A 21,847-nucleotide genomic window follows, 5' to 3' on the forward strand; every position below is an offset into this window, starting at 1 on the left:
CAGCGAAGTGGAACTATGAAATATTGTCAATTTTAACCCATTTAGGCTTGGCGTAAAAAATAAAAATAAAACGTTCGCTCTGAAAGAACATACATTCAAAGATTTGTGCCGCATTTTTCAAAAATAGCATCTGTGTTTTTAAAACGTTTAAAAAAAATTCCACATTGTTTGGCATATTTGTGAGCTTTTGTACATCTGCTATTTCCAAATTAGCTGTTGTATATAGAGTTAAATATAGCTGGGACCATGAAGCTTTTAGTGGATGCTGTTGACTTAACCCATTTTGGTGCTCCTGGTGGGGGGGTCCCTGGAACAGCATATTTTCAGATGGGGGTCCGCGGGCCACTGATATACAGTAGAAACATGGGTTGTCATGATTTAGAAGACATTTGTAGAATCTGGTCAGTCCTAAGTGGTTTAACCCATCCTGGACTGGAACCCCTTTTGGTGTTTTAACTAAGCATTATGTTATGCTTTAGCTATTGAAAAATAGCAGATCTACAAGCTCATAGCGTGCCACCGAGTGGCGCGCTACGAGCTTGTAGGTCTGCTATTTTAGAAAAATCGTAAAAACGCGGCACAAATCTTTGAATATATATAAGTGCTATATACAGTACTGTATAAAGTACAGTAGGATACCAGGAAAAACCTAAACTAAAACAACATACAATCTACAGTAAATGCAACATTTGTGGATAGATACGCAAACGGATACGTCTCTAAATATATTGTCGCTGTCGGGTGGAAACCTCATACGGTATGTCCAAAACTGTTACTTTTCAGGATTCAAATCATAAAAAAAAAAACAGCAAAAGTATAGCAGATCTACAAGCTCAAAACGCGTCGTTCGCGCCATGTTTTTCGACCTTGTGGATCTGCTACTTTTGATGCTGTCGTGTGATGCTGTGGTAACGTACAGAAAAAAACCCCCACAAAAGGTTACACTATGTCTATGTCTTATGGGATAAGAGTTTTTTGCCTGACAGCAACGACATACAGTATACAGTACATGAATAGCAAGTGAACAAGAAAGTAACAAATTATAACTACTAGTATATCTTATATAAACAACAGAAGCGGTACAGGGGATGACTCAGTGATGCGACGCGCGGCGGGGGGTTGCTAATGGGGGGTCCGTGACTACTACTGGCTGCTGCTGCTCTGCCAAAAGAGCCCCCAGCTGGCCGAGGGAGATAGCCTTCTGGACTTCTGCTCGGCACATGTACTATACTCGTCTACATGAGCCATAAATGTCTTCTTTGTGTAAAGCCCAGTGTTTCCACCCCCTGGCCTTTTTCGGGGGGGGGGGGGGGGACGCGCACTTGAAAATCATCAAGACTAGTGTCATGGTGGGCCCAGCCACCCACCATGACCACTTTTAACACGGAAGCCATTCGATTCGGTCGTCGTGTGTATTGTAAAGTGGTTGGTATACAATCAGTTGATTGTGTAATAAAGTCACATACGTAGCCACACACATAGTCACATAGGTTAACACGGACATTGCTGTTCCAAACATAGTGGGTCCGGGTGCCCCCACTTGCAATCATCAGCGCAACCCCCCTCCCCCCGGACCCACAGATTGTGAATATCTGTGTGTGTAACCTAAAAGTTGAACCCCCCCCCCCCCCAAAAAAAAACAATGCCATATACTTACACCAAGATTCCGTGTCTCAGTAGCAGTGGAAAAAACATTTTTGGGGGCGGGAACCCCATTTGGTGTTTTTAACCATTATGTTATACTTTAGCTATTGAAAAAATATCAGATCTACAAGCTCATAGCGCGGCACCTACGAGCTTGCAGGTCTGCTATTTTTTTTTAAATCGTGAAAATGTGGCGCACATTTCGAATATGTATTCTTTCAGAGCGAACGTTTTTAACTCAAATCTTTGCTTCTGCATGGGGGAGGGTCGTCATTGGAACAACATATTTTCAGATGGTGGTCGGCGGGCCAATTACATATCATTTTTGGGGTCCTTTGACATGAAATATTGAGCACCGCTGATACAGAAACATGAGGGTTTTTCAGAAAACCGTCACGATTTTTAGAACACATTTCTTTTAATTTCGACGTCGGGCCTAAGCGGGTTCATGTTTTGCGGTTAGCATACACACAGCTAGAGCTCATGAGCGCAGCGCAGCACGGCGTGACCCTTTGACCGGAGAATTAGAGTAACTCGGCGCTTTGGCGACGACTTATCCCGAGGAGTTATCCCGAGGAGTTTACTGTACCCGCAGGACTTAAGGAGAGTGACACTGTCATGGATGAGAGCACTCTGTGTGATAGAGGAGCAGTAGTGGCTGCCATGCTGCAAGACCGCCAGGCCACATAACGCCGGAGCGGAAGTTAGATTATATACACGTTGTCGCTGTAGAGGAGTGGAAACCTTGTATGTAAACAACGCTGTTACTTTTCGAGGACATGGAAAAACGTTATTCTTGGTTGTGAAGGTCTCGCTCTCTCTCTCTCTCTCTCTCTCTCTCTCTCTCTCTCTCTCTCTCTGTGTGTTTGTCTGTCTGCCTCTGTCACACACTCAGACAGACACGCGGACACACACATGCACACGCCGCGCACTGCGTACACACACACACACACACGCACACACACGCACACACACACACACACACACACACACACACACACACACACACACACACACACACACACACACACACACACACACACAGTACGCACGCACGCACACGCGCACGTACGTGCACTGAGTAGATAAATATGTAGAGTGCTTGCCACTTAAGCGGAGTGTGTCGATCATAGACATGGTTCATGCACTCACGTGCGCACGCATGGGCGCGCGTGGTGCCATAGATGTCAGCCATGTTTACCACATTAATCAGTCACGGCAGCCCTGACCTTTGAACTCGACAGCTTAGGAAGCAGAGGATTGTGTGTGTGTGTGTGTGTGTGTGTGTGTGTGTGTGTGTGTGTGTGTGTGTGTGTGTGTGTGTGTGTGTGTGTGTGTGTGTGTGTGTGTGTGTGTGTGTGTGTACTGTGCGTGCGTGCACATGCACTCACATGCATGTTTGAATGTGCTGCACATCTGTTTCAATGCATTTGTGTGTGACAGATATATCAAGTGAAGTTGTGACTGTGTGAGTTATTGTGTGCGTGCGTGCATGCGAGACAGACAGACAGACAGACAGACAGACAGACAGACAGACAGACAGACAGACAGACAGACAGACAGACAGACAGACAGACAATGTTAACACTCTCCGAGCTAAATGAACACACTATGCTACCGTGCGTTAGGCCTCAATTACACCTATACATCTAGCATACAACAATGTTGCATGGTAGATGTAAGCAAGTTGTATAAGTGTCATGGCCGCCCCAATGCATTTCCAATGGAAGTCACATGGTTTGATACAACATTTTTGTTTGATGCGGGGGAGGGGGGGCACAACACAGCCATCAAACAAAAATGTTGTATCAAACCATGTGACTTCCATTGGAAATGCATTGGGGCGGCCATGACACTTACATCTTGCTTACATCTTGCATGCAACATTGTTGTATAGGTGTAATTGAGGCCTTAGGCTGCTGTTAATCACATGCTTGCTCGTAACGGTAACAACCAGAGTTTGGTCACTGAGAACACCACTACTGTACCTAGACTCATACAGCACTGCTTCCATATCTTATACAGAGACTATACAGCATTATATCCCCCCAGGGCCCGGCCCCCGGAGCAAGACTTTGTGGTGCCCCAGGGGCTTTGCGTCTCCCGGGAGGTCATTATAAAAATGTTGCCGGCACAGACAACACTACACTACCTCATGCTCCCACCCCGGTGGACAGCATTTCGGCAGCCGTTATTGTAGAATATAGTCTTGTTTTGGTTTTGTTGTTTGTGTGCCGGTGGATTTGGTGCCACAGGCTGCAGCCGGGGCCTCATTAAAGCATTCTGGAAGGGAACCCCATTTTGGTGTTTTAAATCATTGTGTTATACGTTAGCTATTGAAAAATAGCAGATCTACAAGCTCGTAGCGCGGCACCGAGTGCCGCGCTACGAGCTTGTAGGTCTGCTATTTTTGAAAAATCGTGAAAATGTGGCCCAAATCTTTGAATATATATATTCTTTCAGAGCGAACGTTTTTAACTCAAATCTTTGCTTCTGGGTGGGGGTCCCAGGAACAACATATTGGGTGGGGGTACCCATGGACAACATATTTTCAGATGGGGGGGGTCGGCGGCCAATTTCATAAAATGTCTGGGGTCCTTGACGTGAAATAATTGGAGAACCACTAATCTAGAAACATAGGTTTTTTCAGAAAACCGTCTTTAGAAGGCCCGTCCTCGGGTCTAAATGGGTTAAACCCAGTTTGTGTATAGTGACATGGCCACTTGTAATGTCCAATGTTCACACTGACTACTTTGACTTCCTTCCTTTTTTTTGCACTCCTTTTTGAGTGGTGCAACCACTCCAAGGAACAGCAATGTCCGTGTTCACCTATGTGTGTGACTCGTGTTAACCTATGTTTGTGTGTGACTCATGTGTGACTCATGAGTACCAGTAGGGGCGCTGTCGTGCCAGAAACAGAGAGAGAGAAATAGTGCTGCACTGTTGCCTGCTAATGAGAGCGAGAGAGAGAGAGGGGGGGGGGGGGGGGGGGGGGGGGGTAAGGGGGGAGTTGCACCACTCAGTTCACACGGGTGTGATTTTTATTTTTAGATACAACCTGTCACTCTGGTCACACCGTGACGACTTATAATTTATTTATAATCCTTGTATTTCATTCATTCATTCACAAACATACACACAACCCCAAAACAGTGTCATCTTATCATGCCCCCCCAGTCAGGCCAAAGGAGCAGGGGGAGGTATAAGGCAAGCCTTCCCGGTGGAGATTTGCGCCTGACGAAACACACATTTCTAATTCCTTTTGTCTATTCTCTCTCTCTCTCTCTCTCTCTCGCGCACGCACGCACGCACGCACGCACGCACGCACGCACGCACGCACGCACGCACGCACGCACGCACGCACACACATACCTGTAGGCCTACAGTATAGTATATAATGCATACATTTCTGTCCACATCCATTCATGGATGTCGGTGTACAGTGTAAGCCCTTCCATCTTCGAGCCAGATAATAGCTAAATGTGATTGCAGTGTCACCCCATTTGAAAAACATTAGCCAGCAGCAAGCCTGTGGATTTATGGAGCAAAATCTCCATGCATGCATTTCGTCTCCATGGATAATTCATAAAATGTCCCTGAACCACAGCACGTACGCACTCACGCACGCACACACACACAGACACACACACTGTGTAACGCACGGGGGGGTTTTGATGGCAACCCCATTACAGCTGGACACAAAATAGGCTGCAAACAAAAGGCATTCACAGTGCACACAGCCAGCATTAAAGCATTTTGGGCGGGAACCCCTTTTGGTGTTAGCATTATGTTATGCTTTAGCTATTGAAAAATAGCAGATCTACAAGCTCATAGCGCGCCACTCGGTGGCGCGCTATGAGCTTGTAGATCTGCTATTTTTGAAAAATCGAAGAACGACTGACATAGAAACATAGCTTTTTCAGAAAACTGTCAGGATGTAGAAGACATTTTTTAGAATCTGATCTCAGGTCAAAATGGGTTAAAGCCCGAGTTAGACTTCCGTGCCGCGGCGGTGTCGCACGCCACCCAAAAATAGCCGCGAGTCGTGAGCTCTGCGTATCGGGGCTGTTTTCTGGCGCGCGGCAACGGCGTACGACGGAGCTATAAATTAATTCATTTAGACCTAACAAGTTCTACAAAATGTCTTCTAAAATCATGAAAGTTTTCAGGAAAACCCCTATGTTTCTTACGTGTCAGTGGTTCTCAAACATTTTCCATGTCGAGGAAGCCCAGAATTAACTGTATTTGGGCCACGGGACCCCCATCTGAAAATATGTAGTTCCAGTGACCCCCCAGAAGCAAATATTAGTTAAAAACATTTGCTGTGAACAAAGATCTGCACCACATTTTCACGATTTTTCAAAAAATAGCAGACCTACAAGCTCGTAGCGCGGCACTCGGTGCAGCGCTACGAGCTTGTAGATCTGCTTAATAGCTATAAAGTAGAACAGAATGATTATTAAAACACCAAAAGGCGGTTCCCGTTCAGAACGGGTTAATTCATTATCAGCCCCGCTGCAACTCTCAGCAGAGGGGATTCTGTTCCGTTATCATCGCGCTCAGCTTGGGGTTCGCCCCTCGCTTCTCATTCGGAGGGACCACAACGACGCGCATATTACATTGATAGCGCTGTCGGGGAGCTGCTCGAGGATTTGAATGACACTGGTGGCTTTTCTAACCACAGTGGCCTATTGAGTGTATTATGTTGCACCATTGACAATCTCGTGTTATGAACAAAATTAGATTAAGTCCCCCCCCCCCCCCCCCCCCGCCCCCGCAATTCATACAAAGCCCTAATGGCAATTTATACTTAGCTGAAAGGCAGTGTTGCATCGGCGGCGGGAGAAAAAATAACAAATCGGTTATTTCTTGCCGAGCAGTCATGTGGCAAAAATATAAATTAGCCTTAACCCGTTCTGGGCGAGAACCCCTTTTTGGTGTTTTAAACTAAGCGTTATGTTATACTTTAGCTATTGAAAAATAGCAGATCTACGAGCTCATAGCGCGGAACTTGTAGCACGTTTTTTGAAAAATCGTGAAAATGTGCCTGATATCTTTGAATATATGTTGTTACAGTGATTGAGTTTTTAACTCAAATCTTTGCTACTGGGAGGGTCCCCTGGAACAACATATTTTCAGATGGGGGTCGGCGGCCAATGTCATATATTTTTGGGGTCCTTGACATGAATATGTTTGAGAACGACTGACATAGAAACATGGGTTTTTCAGAAAACTGTCAGGATTTAGAAGATTATTATTTTCATTTCGACGTCAGGCCTAAATGGGTTAAGTGTCAAGTGTACAAGGACACATGAATAATTGGAACATTGCAGTTCATTGCCAGCAGCCCAGCAGCCAAGTATTTGTTCATAATATGATCATAATATAACCTGCTCTGCATAGGCTAAGATGTGTTATTATATGTGCATTTAATTATTTTTTTTGTGCCTCGCCGCCACCTATTTTATTATTCCTAGCGAGCCTATATGCATAAACAATTCATGAATCTGAGAATATTCAGTTATGTTAATGTTTATTTAACCCATGTTGACCTGGGAACGATTCTACAAATGTCTTCTAAATCCTGACAGTTTTCTGAAAAACCCATGTTTCTATGTCAGTGGTTCTCAAACTATTTCATGTCAAGCACCCCAAATATTATATGTAATTGGCCGCCGACCCCCATCTGAAAATATGTTGTTCCAGGGACACCCCCCCCCCCGGAAGCAAAGATTTGAGTTAAAAACGTTCACTGTGTAAGAATCACTTGACAGATTCAGCCAGAATAAGCAAACGTATAATACAATTAGATAATCACTCACCGACGTGGAAAGCAACCTGACCCCCCCTCCCGAAAAAAAGAAAAAAAACAAAAAAAAATACAAGAAAAAAAGGGTCTTCCCGAGGGGGCTGGAGGGGCAGGACACTCTTTTTGGTGTTTTAACTTAATTATGTTATACTTTAGCTATTGAAAAATAGCAGATCTACAAGCTCATATGAACTTGTAGGTCTGCTATTTTTTGAAAAATCGTGAAAATGTGACTCCCCTCCCCCCGGAAGCAAAGATTTGAGTTAAAAACGATTCAGCCAGAATAAGCAAACGTATAATACAATTAGATAATCACTCACCGACGTGGAAAGCAACCTTAACCCCTCCCGAAAAAAACAAAAAAACAAAACAAAATACAAGAAAAAAAGGTTCTTCCCGAGGGGGCTGGAGGGGCAGGACACTCTGTTTCCCGCTTTCTTTCCGCATCATTTGTTTTTTTATTATTATAATCACTGGCAAGAGTGTCGAGGAGTCGCATGAGGCACATTTGGAGCATAAACAATGTGGCACACGAGGGGATTTTTTTTTTTGAGGCACATCTGCTGCGGTGTCGCGGTTGAACGTTATTCTGCTCCTCTGGAAGAAAACAAACAACATGCTTCATCGTATAATTGATGTCTTCAGCTTGAGCAAGCCCGGTGGTTCCACATGAACTTTGTCATGTCGACGACCCCCACGACTCCTGCAGAGTTGTCCAAATGGAACGGAACCAATTTCGGTTCCAATTTGTTCCATTTGAGGCCCCGATTCTACGAATGCCTTCTAAAATCAATAGCTCTCAGAAGTTTTCGTGCCCAAGGAAAAGACCCCACAAATGTATTTGGCCGCGGACCTACCCATCGGAAAATGTTTTTTTGTGCCAGGGACCCCAATTTCAATTCGATTCAAAGGAGCTTTATTTGGCATGAGAAAACATGGGGGAAATGGGGAAAGTATATACAGTTGGAGGGGGGTACAGCGTCTTGTAAACGGAGCTATCAACGGTGGTCTCTTCTTGGTCGGTGAGTTAGCCAGGGTGGCGAAAGCCACACTGACTGAGAGAGGGCAAAGTGCGGGGTCGGACGCAGCGTTGATTCCGTCGACTAAAACTAAGACGAAAAATGTCCGTCGACTACCTTTTTTCACTGACTGAAAACTAAATGGAAACTAAATGAAAACTAAGCTGTGATGACTAACACTAAGACTAAATCTATCGACAATTTCGTCAATAAATAAAAACTAGACTAAAATGTTAGGAAGGGACTATGGTGGACAAGATATCCAGACTTGGTTGCATGCTGAAAATAGCCGATCTACAAGCTCACAACGCGTCGCTGAGCTTGTAGATCGGCTATTTTCAGAAAGCGTAAAATCGGCCATTACGACGGCATCAAGGCCCGGCAAAATACATTTTGTTCGACTAAATCAACCGTAGATTTAGTCGACTAAAACTAGACTAACACCAAAACATTCCAGGTGACTAAAATGTGACTAAAACTAAATGAAAACTATTCAAGAGACTATGACTAAAACTAAAATCTAAATCTGCTGCCAAAAACAACACTGGCCCGGACGGCATACCCCCCAGAGGTCGTGAAGAACTGCGGGCTCGACAACATCGCCCTGCAGTCCTGTAACCTTGGCCTGCTAAACAGCAAGACATGACATGTGGTCTCTCTCCAACATCATCCCGGTGCCAAAGGCAGATAGTATATAGTCCTTAGGGCAAGGCTGGACTGGCCACAGGACGTACCGGGCATATTCCCGGTGGGCCGCGACCGTAGGGGGCCGCCATGATAAAAAAAAAATGTGGACATAGGCGGCAGGCCACCAGGAAAGGTCCGGGCGTGCTGTCATTCTGCCAGTGCCATCATGATAATTTCACTGTACCTGTATCAGTGAGTGACAAATAAACCCTCTACAAAGGGTTGTGTAGTTGTCTGTTGGTTTGTATCATTTATGTTGTTCTGTAAAAGTACTGGTGGTATTAGGGCTTGTTTGTTTGTGTGTGCCTCGACGGAGCGGGCGGTAGAGTTTCTGCTATCTGCGCGCTGGTTGTGGTGGGCCGGTCTGGGCCAAATTCACGCGAAAATGACCGGGCCGAATTTTTGTCCCAGTCCAGCCCTGCCTTAGGGTGGTTGTATTCCACAGATGAGAAAGATTTGTATAATCCAAATTATCCAAAAACTGTAAAACGCTCTCAAGATCTTTCAAATGTTCAGAAATAGCAGATGTACTGTACAAGCTCACTGTGATCTTGTAGATCTGCTAATTTTTGAATATCCACCTCTAAAATCTAAAATGTTAGGGCCATTTGTGTTTACACTCTACACACCAGGGCTCGTCAAATGCGGCCGTATACGCAATGTATCCGTGGCAAGCCTTGACCATGTCCATATATTTTGTTGCACAATGTAATGTGCAAAAGCATTAACTGACTGTACTGATAATACAATAATTGTATTGACATGATCCCAAACATGGTATAGACGTGGACCATGCTGCTCTGGTCCATATCGTTAAAGGGACACTTCACCCTTTTTGCAAATAAATACATGTTAATGACGTTTAGAAGATTTAGAACACTTTCCTGGGGGTCTTTGTGTGTGTAATATGTGGTTTTAGATATTTTTGATTTTAGCAGTGAGCCCAGTGTCTCTGATGTCATCGACACTGGGCTCGCTTCTTTCCTGGACTACAATTCCCATAATGCGTTGGTGCACTGCTCCTCCTTGTAGATAGGGGGAGGGCTGTCTTACTGAGACAACATGTAGTCCAGGAAGTAAGTGAGCCCAGTGTCCATGACGCGTTATTATGTATCCCACCAACGTTCTAGGAAAGCCCTGCTGTGATTGGCCAGTAGTCGTTGTGATTGACAGTTCTCGTTTTTGCGACCAGTCATTAGTCCTACAACTACAACCTATCTCAAACCCTCACCCTAAACCTAACCTCCCACGGGGCAGCACACCTAAACCTAACCTTAACCCATGTCTAACCAATGACTAGTCTAAACTAAGTATGCACCCCCCTAAACCTAACCCGAACGGCCTAACCTCAGTAAAACGATGCCTTCCCGGGAGCCAATCAGACACATGGTGAGGTGGGTCTACCCTAGAACGTTGGTGGGATTCATAATCACGCGTCCATGACATCAGAGATACTGGGCTCACTGATGAAATCTAAAATATCTAAAGCCACATATTACACACACAAAGACCCCCAGGAAAGTGTTCTAAATCTTCTAAACGTCATTTACATATATTTTTTTGCAAAAAGGGTGAAGTTTCCCTTTAAGGAATATAAGGACTCCTTATGTTACTCTTGACTTCCTGCGCAAGCATGAAATGCAGCACATCCTGTCGACTGCTACAAAAATACAAATAACTATTTTGCTACTCACAAATAGGCTACAAAGACGGTTTTGTGGTGTCGAAAGCCTACTTTCCCTAGTGAACGCACTCTGAGCCCCCCCAACCCCACTTTTTGGCCAGAAAAGAAAATATTTCACAGGAAGGAAAAATCTGGTCAATGGGGCTTTTCTATTGACAAGATCTGTCGAGGGTGGTGTAAATAAAACATATTTTGTCTTCTGGTGAAATATTTTATTTTCTGGCCAAAAAGTGTATTTTATACCAGAGTTCCACATTGATTATTTATTGATTTCAGCTTACAGTTTTTTTCTGTTCAGGAGTCATTTTTGCCAGTGTGGAAAGTACAGTACATTCTCTCAAGTACTTTTACTTTGTTACTTTGATAATCTGCTCCACTACTTCTCAGAGGCAAACCCTGCACTTTTCACGCCACTACACAAATATTCCTGATAACATTTTAACAACACAAAGTCTGATACACAAGTGTTACACAAGTGTTTTACAAGTTATACACACGTTTGTCTGTACAAGTCTGTTAACACAAGTCCCTGGTACGAAATATTGTCAGACGGACGGACGGACGGACGGACGGACGGACGGACAGCCACTGCTAGAAACGTAGATCATTAATCAAAATGCCGATCTCGAAAGGGCCTTTCTGTGTGGAGTTTGCATGTTCTCCCCGTGTCCCCTAGGGTAGGTACCCTCACAAAAAACATGCAGTAATCCTGGTCTCTAAACTGCCTCCCCCTGGCCAGCCGGGGCGCCTGATGGAGGGGAAAGGAACTGGTGGGAATAACGTGTTCCTTCCACGCGCTACGTCCAACCAGGGAAACTCCCCCCTGTCAGGTGTAAAGGAGCAACTTGGACACTCAGGCATGAAGGAAGCATGAGTTCAAGTCCGTTGCTCTCCCCAGGTTGGCGGAGGGTGTGTATAGAGCCCAGGATCACATTAGATAATAGACACAGGGTTGAAAAATGGGTTACAAAATCGTGGGATAAAAATTAAAGAACAAAAGTCGCACAGCCATGTTCCAAATCCTTTGCAGCGTGAATGACACCGGCTGAACGTAGCCAGCCGTACGGTACAACGTCGGTACACGGTGCCCAGCAGCTGCAGGCGGTGAACAGCATGGCCCAACGCCGCGGCCGCATGTGCTTTGCTGCTCTGTGCCGTGTGTGCGCTGAACCTGCACACAAACCCACAATGAATTGGGTGACTCGCTGTGGGGGAAACAATTCCCCCTCGACCAGCAAAAACAGCGTCACTTAAAAAACAAGTCATTATCAGCTTGAATTCCAGTCTCGTGCATTTTGTACCTTTAGTGGGCCTTTCTGTAGTCGCGTTTGCAGTCTCTAGTAGTCATGGTGCGGTGTGGGGGAGAGGAGAGCGGGCTTAGGGCTCCATTTTCGTCACCGCTAACCCCCTTATCCCTAAACTTCTTTGCCTTTTTTTCTTTTTTACTATTTGGCAAAACATTTTTGAATAGTTAAAATGGCCAGTCTACAAGCTCACAGCGTATCAATGTTGATTGGCTAGTTGAACTATTCAAAAAATGTTTTTCAATTTTCAATAGTAAAAAAAAAGGCAAAGAAGTTTAGGACTTGACAACCGGGCACTGCACTCCCTGTGGCGGAGTGGAACGCACGTGTCAAATTTGACCGGTTCTCGAGTTGCGTGGATTACAGACGTACCGTGCACGCGTATGTACACACACAGAGACGTGGTGCATTTATATTAGGATTTGTAGCCTATATACTCTCAGAGTTACTAGACTTCTAAGGTAGTGGTTCCCAAACTTTTTCATGTCATGGACCCCCAAATTGACACTCATTAGCCCGCGGACCACCATTAGAAAAGATATGCCAGGGACCCCCATGAGAGAAGATATTTACGGCTCTAGCAGAGATTCTCAACCCGTTTAATTTCAAGGACCCCCCAGTTTGACATGCATTAGTCTACGGACCCCCATTTAATGGCATTTCTATCTCTGGGACACCCAATTTATATTGTAAAATCAATGTTAATTTAACTCTGAGAGTGTACAAATGGAACCAAATGGACCCGTTACTCCGTTAGGGTCCATTTGGTTCCATTTGTACACTCTCAGAGTTACAGACCCATAAGGGTCCATTTGGTTCCATTTGTACACTCTCAGAGTTACAGACCCATAAGGGTTCATTTGGTTCCAAACTATCATTTAGACCCTGGGGGTCCCTGGACCAGTGGTGTAAAAATAAACAAGTACGATTTGTAGGTATTTGTACTTTCCTTGAGTATTTCCAATTTACAATACTTTTACTTCTACTCCACTACATCTTGGATCAAAAATATTGTACTTTTACTTGATCACTACATTTATTTGAAAGGTTTAGTTACTAGTTACTTTGTAGATACTGAGTATTATTACAAAACATACATTACCCACTTCAGCCCTACAGTGTATATATATATATACATTTCGGCCATTTGACAATAGCCGATCTACAGCTTGTAGATCTGCTATTTTCAAAAGATCTTTATACATATCGTTGCTGTCGGGAGGACACATCATAACTAAATTTTTGAGGTTTTTGATTTTTTTTTTGGCATAAATCAGTGCTATTGAACACCCTTTACGTCTGTGTGTTGTTTCGAAAATATTGAACCAATGGAAAGTAGTAAAAAGTGCTTTGGACAAAACCTCTTAACTCCATTGGACCCTCAAAATGTCTGCTAAAGCAACTGCCTCCACCACCTCTCCCCCTCATAGAAGTAATTGACAATATATGAAGTTACAACACCAACTTTGATGAGGCAGTATTGCTTTGTATTAAAAATATAAGGTTTTCTTAATTTCCTGAAAAATTTATATTTTTCATTTCCTGAAAAATGAACATTTTGGAGTTATGAGGTTTCCTCCCGACAGCAGATATTTGAAAACTGAAATGGGACATTCTGTATAACTTTTGGTACTTTAAGTACATTTGGATGCCAATACTTTTGCACTCTTACTCAAGTACATTTAGAATTCTAGACTTTACTATTTTTTTTTACATTGCAGTATTTATACTTTTTTCCTAATTAAAACATTGGGAGTATTTTGAGGAAAACACTGACACTGACATCTTTGTCCACAAGGTGTCAGTGTTATCACTAAGATGCTACTCCTCAGCCCTTTGCTGAATGAGGGTGAAGTGTTTGGCAAAATGACTAGACATTAAATATCACAACAACACTGTGAATGTACGCACGTACTAGCTCTTACATAAATCTGTTTGCAGCAGGCGTATGCTAGGACTACTGTACCATATGTATGTGGGGTGGGGATGGACCAAGTACAGTGCTATAGCCTATATTGTATGTTCACAGTCACACTGTAGACATTTGATGACATCTTTTTTGTATAGGCCAGTGTTGTTTTTGTCGACTAAAACTAAGACGAAAAAATGTTTTTTTTTGTCACTGACGAAAACTAAATGTAAAAACAGTCATTACGACGGCAATAAGGCCTGCCAAAATACATTTTAGTCGACTAAATCACCTGTAGATTTAGTCGACTAATACATTCCAGGTGACTAAATAAAATGTGAATTAAAAACTAAATGAAAGCTATTCAAGAGACTATGACTAAAACTAAAATCAAAATCCACTGGCAAAAAACAAAACACTGGTATATAGGCCCGCAGGTTTTATTTCCTGTGTTGCAGTGTGTTTGCTAATGTCAATAGCTGACAGGAAATTAACTCGCGGGGCTGCGCGCTGTTCCCTAGCAACAACAATTCCACTGACATGGTTCCCGTACGGAAGCAGATTATATTCTCTGCGCCCTAGCTGCATTCGCTGAGCACGTGTGGATGATTTATTTCACATAACAACAGTGGGTATAAGAGGGCTGCCAAGCAGAGCCCAGAAAACATTAACAATTAAATGTACTGTAACACCAGGATACAGGGGAGCTCCTCCAATGTAAAGAAACAACAACCAGTATGTGTTACATTTAGAACGGGAAACCCCTTTTGGTGTTTTTAGCATTTAGCTATTGAAAAATAGCAGATCTACAAGCTCATAGCGCGGCACCGAGTGCCGCGCTACGAGCTTGTAGGTCTGCTATTTTTTGAACAATCTGGAAAATGTGGCACAAATCTTTTAATATGGGCTATATATATTCTTTCAGAGCGAACGTTTTTTAACTAAATCTTAATCTTTGCTTCTGGAAGGTCCCTGGGACAACATATTTTCAGACATGAAACTGTTTGAGCACCACGGACATAGAAACATAGGGGTTTTCAGAAAACTGTCAGGATTTAGAAGACATTTGAATTATTGTCCTCAGGTCTAAATGGGTTAACAATATAACACCAGGATGGGGAGCTCCTCCAATGCAAAACAACAACAACAACAACCAGTATTTATTAACCCGTTTAGACCTATAAGTTCGATTCTATAAATGTCTTCTAAATCATGAATCTATGTTTCAATGTCAGTGGTTCTCAAACTGTTTCATGTCAAGGACCCCCAGAAAGTATATGTAATTGGCCCACCAACCCCCATCTGAAAATATGTTGTTCCAGGCAGGGACCCACCCTGAAGCAAAGATTTGAGTTAAACACGCTCTGAAAGAATATATATTCAAAGATTTGCGCCACATTTTCACGATTTTTCAAAAATAGCAGGTCTACAAGCTCGTAGCGCGGCACTCGGTGCCGCGCTATGAGCTTGAAGATCTGCTATTTTTCAATAGCTAAAGTATAATATAATGCTTAGAACACCAAAAGAGGATCAAGTCCATCACCGTCACAAAGGCACAGAGACACAGAAGTCGGTAGTAATGGTAGTAGAGATTACACGCAGGCAATCAACGCCTGCTTGCTGGCAAGCATGTAATGAACAAGACAGTATCACATTGTGTGAATTGTTGAGCTGCTGGGCAGTAGTCATAGCAACTGATCGCAGAAGCAGGATTTTAAAGATACAACTCATGGCTATTATATTATAAAAAAATGAACTAAATAAAGACATTTTTTTAGAAACTATATATAGGCTTTACAGGTAGAAAACAAACACAATTCTGGTGATATTTCATACATAAGTCAAACAGTTTTCAAACATTTTGAAAATTGTGAAGCAATGCATTGTAAGCTTGTAAGTTGTGGATCGGCTATATCCACTATTTCTCTGAACCTTTGGAAAACTAATCTCAAATAAAGCCTTAAAAAACCAACACTAATACTTTAATTGGAAATAAAACATCAAAACTAAATAAATTTAAAAAAAGCTAATGATAAATGCAAAACTGTAATAGCTTTGTAACTTTCAATCAAACATAATATTACTGCTAACAAGTTCTGGACCTTGTCAAGCCACTGTAAGACTGTATTAACCTCATTGTGGATAAACAATAGGTTAATAATAGATATGGACAAACTGAGGGTTGTCCATATCTTACGTCAAAATACATAAAAACAAAAATAGTTTGGTGGCTACAATAGAGCGTCGCGGTCCCGCCCCCTTTCATGACGACGCCAGGCCCAGGAAATAATTCCTATGCATTTTTTTCCCCATAGACATTTCAAAAAGTATTTATTTAAAGGTATATTCAGTGATTTCGCTTCATTCAAATATCACTTATTTTTTCTTTTTATTTGGATAATCCTCCCTACTATAGAGTGTGCTGACCATATAAGGAGTTCCTCCCTGTCCCCAGTGAGCCCCTGGGGTCAAAAAACCCTAGTTTCAGTTTTGGTGGCGGGTGGCAAAGCCTTCATCCAATCAGGATGAGAGGGGCCTTCCTCCAATCATGTGTGGGGGCGGGCGTTGGTGCACATGCTGTTGCACTTCCCCCCACTGTAGAGCGTGTGCATGTGCACATTTTGTTACCGGGGCGGACTGGGTGGTTTTCCAAATCACCCAATCACTGAATGCTCCTTTAAAGACCTTTTAAGCCTCGTACAAAGCCAACTCGAGTTGTGACAAATCATGACAACAAACACCATTTTTTGGGCCGAACAAATAATTAGAAAGAAGAAAAAAACGGCAGGTTACAACACTTGCTGTTTTTCTTCTTTGTAATTATTTGTTTGGTCCAAAATATTGTGTTTGTTGTCATGATTTGTCACAACTCGAGTTGGCTTTGTACGACGCGTAAAAGGTCTTTAAATAAATACTTTTTGGAAATGTCTATGAGGAAAAATACATTGGGAATTATTTCCTGGGCCTGGCGTCGTCATGAAATGGGGCGGGACCACAACGCTCTATAGCTGCTCTGTCTGTATCTTATTGAAATGCAAGCGTGGTGAGCTTCAGTAACTTTTTCCATACAAGCTACTATTATTTTGTCTTTACAATGATATTTTGGAGTCGTTCCCATTAGGGCTGTGAATCTTTGGGTGTCCCACGATTCGATTCCGATTCTTGGGGTCACGATTCGATTCAAAATCAAAATGATTCTCGATTCAATACATAGGATTTCATCACATCACAAATGACTGAAGACATGATGTTTACTGTGATTAGTTTAAGCTTACATTTCATATCACAAACACCATGTAGTGAAAACTCCTGTAACTGTAACCAGAAAAAAACAATTGGGAAATTATGAATCGATTTTGAATCGTTCATAACGGGAATCGCGATTCTAATTCGAATCGATTTTTTTGACACCCCTACAAGCTACTATATTTTGTCGTTCCCATGCAGTGTGTGATGGTGTGTTCTGTTTCTGTGTGATGGTGTGTTCCATGCAGTGAGTGATGGTGTGTTCTGTTTCTGTGTGATGGTGTGTTCCATGCAGTGAGTGATGGTGTGTTCTGTTTCTGTGTGATGGTGTGTTCCATGCAGTGAGTGATGGTGTGTTCTGTTTCTGTGTGATGGTGTGTTCCATGCAGTGAGTGATGGTGTGTTCTGTTTCTGTGTGATGGTGTGTTCCATGCAGTGAGTGATGGTGTGTTCTGTTTCTGTGTGATGGTGTGTTCCATGCAGTGAGTGATGGTGTGTTCTGTTTCTGTGTGATGGTGTGTTCCATGCAGTGTGTGATGGTGTGTTCTGTTTCTGTGTGCATGTCTTTAGGCTGACCATAGCGGCAGAGTGTCCCATGCAGCTGGAGGATTTCCCCATGGACGCCCACGCTTGCCCTCTCAAGTTCGGCAGCTGTGAGTAATGTTCCCCTGTGTCATTACGTACTGCTTTAACCCATGTTGGACTGAGGTCGATAAAAAAAAGGCTTCTAAATCCTAATATATTTCTGAAAAACCCATGTTTCTATGTCAGGTGCTCAACCTTTTTCATGTCAAGGACCCCCAGAATTATCTCTATTGGGTCATGGACCCACATCTCAAAATATGTAGTTCCAGAGACCCCCCAGAAGCCAATATTTTAGTTAAAAATGTTCGCTCTGAAATATATATTCAATGATTTGCGCCACATTTTCACGACTTTTCAAAAATAGCAGACCTACAAGCTCGTAGCGCGCCACTTGGTGGCGCGCTATGAGCTTGTAGATCTGCTATTTTTCAATAGCTAAAGCATAACATAATGCTTAAAACACCAGAAGGGGTTCCCACCCAAAATGGGTTAATATCGACTGTTATTGTAATGTTGGTGCACATTGCTTTTAATATATTTAGGCACATTTGTATACGGTATGGCAACAGAGGGTGTGCTCGTTAACATAATGCTTAATAATATAAGGTGACCAACAGTAAAAAAACGTGGTTGGACTACTGTAGCCAAGGTAGTGCATGCCAGTGGTTCGGTTTCCAGGTGTCTGGAAAGGAGCCAGCTTAGGTGCTTCGGGCATCTGTTTAGGATTTCCTCTCGGGCGTCTCCCTAGGGAGGTCCTCGAGGCACGTCCCACTGGGAGGAGACCCCCGGGGCAGACCAAGGCGCAGTTGGAGCATCGACACACTGGCCTTGGAATGTCTCGGGATCCCCCCCAGGAGGAAGTCACTAATGTTGCTCTGGAGAGGGAAGTCATGGAACACTCCGGTGGAGCTGTTGCCCCCGCGACCCGACTACGGATAAGCGGTTGAAGATGGATGGATGGATGGTTTCCAGGTGTGAATGTGTAGGGAGGCACATGCGGGAACAATGGTCGGACATGCGGTTGAACATGCGCTGCTCCCGTGCGTGCGGTTAGGGTTAGGTTAGGGACGGTGTTAGGTATAGGTTGTCGGTCTAATGACACTCGGACCAATAGTATGTCGGAACTAAAAGCCTGCACCCATGTGTGTAGCCTTAACGATGGAGTGCCATGATTTTTTTTCCCACCCTAAAACATGATCATCAGGTATTATTGTTAGCCCATATAGGGAGGAAGAAGCTTTTCAAAAAAAGTGTACAGTATTTGTTAAAATGTCGTTTTCATAATACAAAGGGAAGACATCGTTGCACATAGCAAAGACTGTCACTTCATAAACACATGAAAACTGGAAAAAAAATGCAAAAATCACGGCATTCCATCTTTAAGTGAAGCAGGCCAAATAAATGTTAAAAAGTACACCTTATTTTTTCATTACACTAGCCATGAAGATATCACTGCACTGTTGATGATGTATTTGGGTAACAGGCTAGATATTTCTTTAATCAAGTTCATCTCTCTAAAGTGTTTTATCGTGAAACCTAATGGGTTTGATATCAAATTATTGCACTCTACAATTTAATGCTGCGATCCTGGACTTTTTTTTTTTAATTAAGAAAACCTAATCAATCGGTAAGGACCGAGGTAGAGTGTGTTAATACAAAATACCTACATCACATCTGCAGTGGTCGCAGTTGGTCTCCCTACTCTTCCATTGAATCATTTCAAACCCTGGTGGTCGGGTAGGATTCCAACTATCAATAAATAAAGAAATGAATACAATTTCGTTCAAGATTGCAGCATTAAAATTACATTTTTAAAACATATTGCTTTCCTATTGCATAGATATAAGTTGATTTGATTGATTGAATACTTTATTGATGATTTTAAAGGTATATTCAGTGATTTCACTTAATTCAAATATCACTTATTTTTTCTTATTTTTTGGATAATCCTCCCTACTATAGAGTGTGCTGACCATATAAGGAGTTCCTCCCTGTCCTCAGTGAGCCCCTGGGGTCAAAAAACCCTAGTTTTGGTTTGGGCTTTGGGTGGCAAAGCCTTCATCCAATCAGGATGAGAGGGGCCTTCCTCCAATCATGATCGAGTGGGGCGGGCCTTGGTGCACGTGCTGTTGGTCTGTTGTACTTCCCCCACTGTAGAGCGTGTGCATGTGCACATCTTGTTACCGGGGCGGACCGTGTTTTTTTCCAAATCACCCAAATCACTGAATGCTCCTTTAAATGATGTAAAATGATCTAATAACGCACAAGGCTTGTTTCCACTGTGTTCCATTAAACATCCAACACTCAAACGATTGGACCAATACAATACAACAACGATAAAACAACTATACACAACAATACAGAAGATCTGAATATCGTCTCCTGTCGGGTGGAAACCTCATGGAAACCTGTTACTTTTTAGGATCCAAATTCAAAGATAGAAAAAAAGCTGTGCTACTTTTGATGCTGTCGTCGGTGTTGTGTGCCGCTGTAGTATGACGAAATAGGGCACGAATCGGTGTTGTTTTCATCGACTAATACTATGACGAAAAATGTTCGTCGACTACCTTTTTTCACTGACAAAAACGACATAAGTTAGTTAGTTAGTTAGTTGCTGCGAGAGTGAGGTCTAGCCAACACCAACTCGGGATTCCTGGATCGCTGCCCTCCACAAATTCCTATCCAACATCAGGTTCTTGAGCTCTGCAGTGTTGTCAGCCAAGCTGTCGCGCCGCAGCATGTCTACATAGGTGGTATACGCTTCTTTCCCCTCCTGGCTTTGCCCTGGGTTTGCTCCCATAGGGTCAATTTACTTGCCTCAAGTTCTGGGTGCCTGACGCAGTGCCCTGCCAGCCTCATCCTTCTCTCTCTAAAACGACATAAAAACTCAATAAAAACTAAGCCATGATGACTAAAACTATGACTAAATATACTGTCGACTTTGTCAACAAATAAGTCATTTTACACTTGGTTGCATGCTGATAATAGCAGATCTACAAGCTCACAACGCGTCGCAGCGCAGTGTAAAATCAGCCACTACGTACGACGGCATCAAGGCCCGCCAAAATACATTTTAGTTGACTAAATCAACTGTAGATTTAGTCAACTAAAATCGTATGATATTTAGTCGACTAAAACTAGACACTAAAACATTCTGGGTGACTAAAATGTGACTAAAACTAAATTAAAACTATTCAAGAGACTGTGACTAAAACTAAAATAGAAAAACAACACTGGCACTAATTTAGGGAGAAAAACACACACACACACACACACACACACACACACACACACACACACACACACACACACACACACACACACACACACACACACACACACACACACACACACACACACACACACAGGTTTCTGCCCTGACATCAACGATATACAGATTATAAATTCATGATAGGAGGATATATACACTGAGGATGTACACATTTCTTTTAATGCAACATCCCACTCATGCACACTAATGAAATCCTCAACCAATAAGGCCACTGATCCCCAGGTGGGAGGAGGACGGGTCAAGGCCGTGTCACATCATGGACTCTGTGTGACAGTAGCCATGGTGACAATGTCACTCCTGTTACACACGTTCCATTTCAGGTCGTCTCGGCTGATCGCCGATGCATACCCGTGATCTTTATGCCGTTTGCCTCGCAACTCAGAAAGGGGTATATATATATATATATATAGGCTATAATAATATGCAACAATCGTGAACCTAATAATTCAGCCTTAACCCATTTAGACCCGACACTAGATTCTACAAAATGTCTTCTAAATCCTGACAGTTTTCTAAAATAAACCCTATGTTCCTATGTCAGTGGTTCTCAAACTATTTGTCAAGGACCCCCAGAATTATATGTAATTGGTCGCGGACCACAATCTAAAATCATGTTGTTCCAGGGACCCCCCCTCGCCCCAGAAGCAAAGATTTGCACACATTTTCAT

The 21,847-nt window shown here is 43.0% G+C and overlaps 2 protein-coding genes across 2 annotated transcripts in view; one reads left to right on the plus strand and one right to left on the minus strand.

The window, feature by feature from the left end:
* Nucleotides 1-21,847, minus strand: part of LOC306917422 (gamma-aminobutyric acid receptor subunit beta-3-like) — a gene marked incomplete at its 3' end in the record, with an annotated part of 169,509 nt that overhangs the window by 123,739 nt on the left and 23,923 nt on the right. The gene's annotated exons all lie outside the window — the stretch shown is intronic.
* LOC306917419 (gamma-aminobutyric acid receptor subunit alpha-5-like) overlaps nt 1-21,847 on the plus strand; it is a gene marked incomplete at its 5' end in the record, with an annotated part of 104,152 nt that overhangs the window by 10,917 nt on the left and 71,388 nt on the right. Inside the window, one exon of the mRNA XM_079495644.1 lies at nt 17,873-17,955. Within this exon, the coding sequence (XP_079351770.1) occupies nt 17,873-17,955 (83 nt within the window). The remainder of the gene's footprint in view (nt 1-17,872; nt 17,956-21,847) is intronic.

This window comes from Electrona antarctica, assembly GCF_951216825.1.
Source record: "Electrona antarctica genome assembly, chromosome: 24".
In the NCBI taxonomy this organism is placed as follows: domain Eukaryota; kingdom Metazoa; phylum Chordata; class Actinopteri; order Myctophiformes; family Myctophidae; genus Electrona; species Electrona antarctica.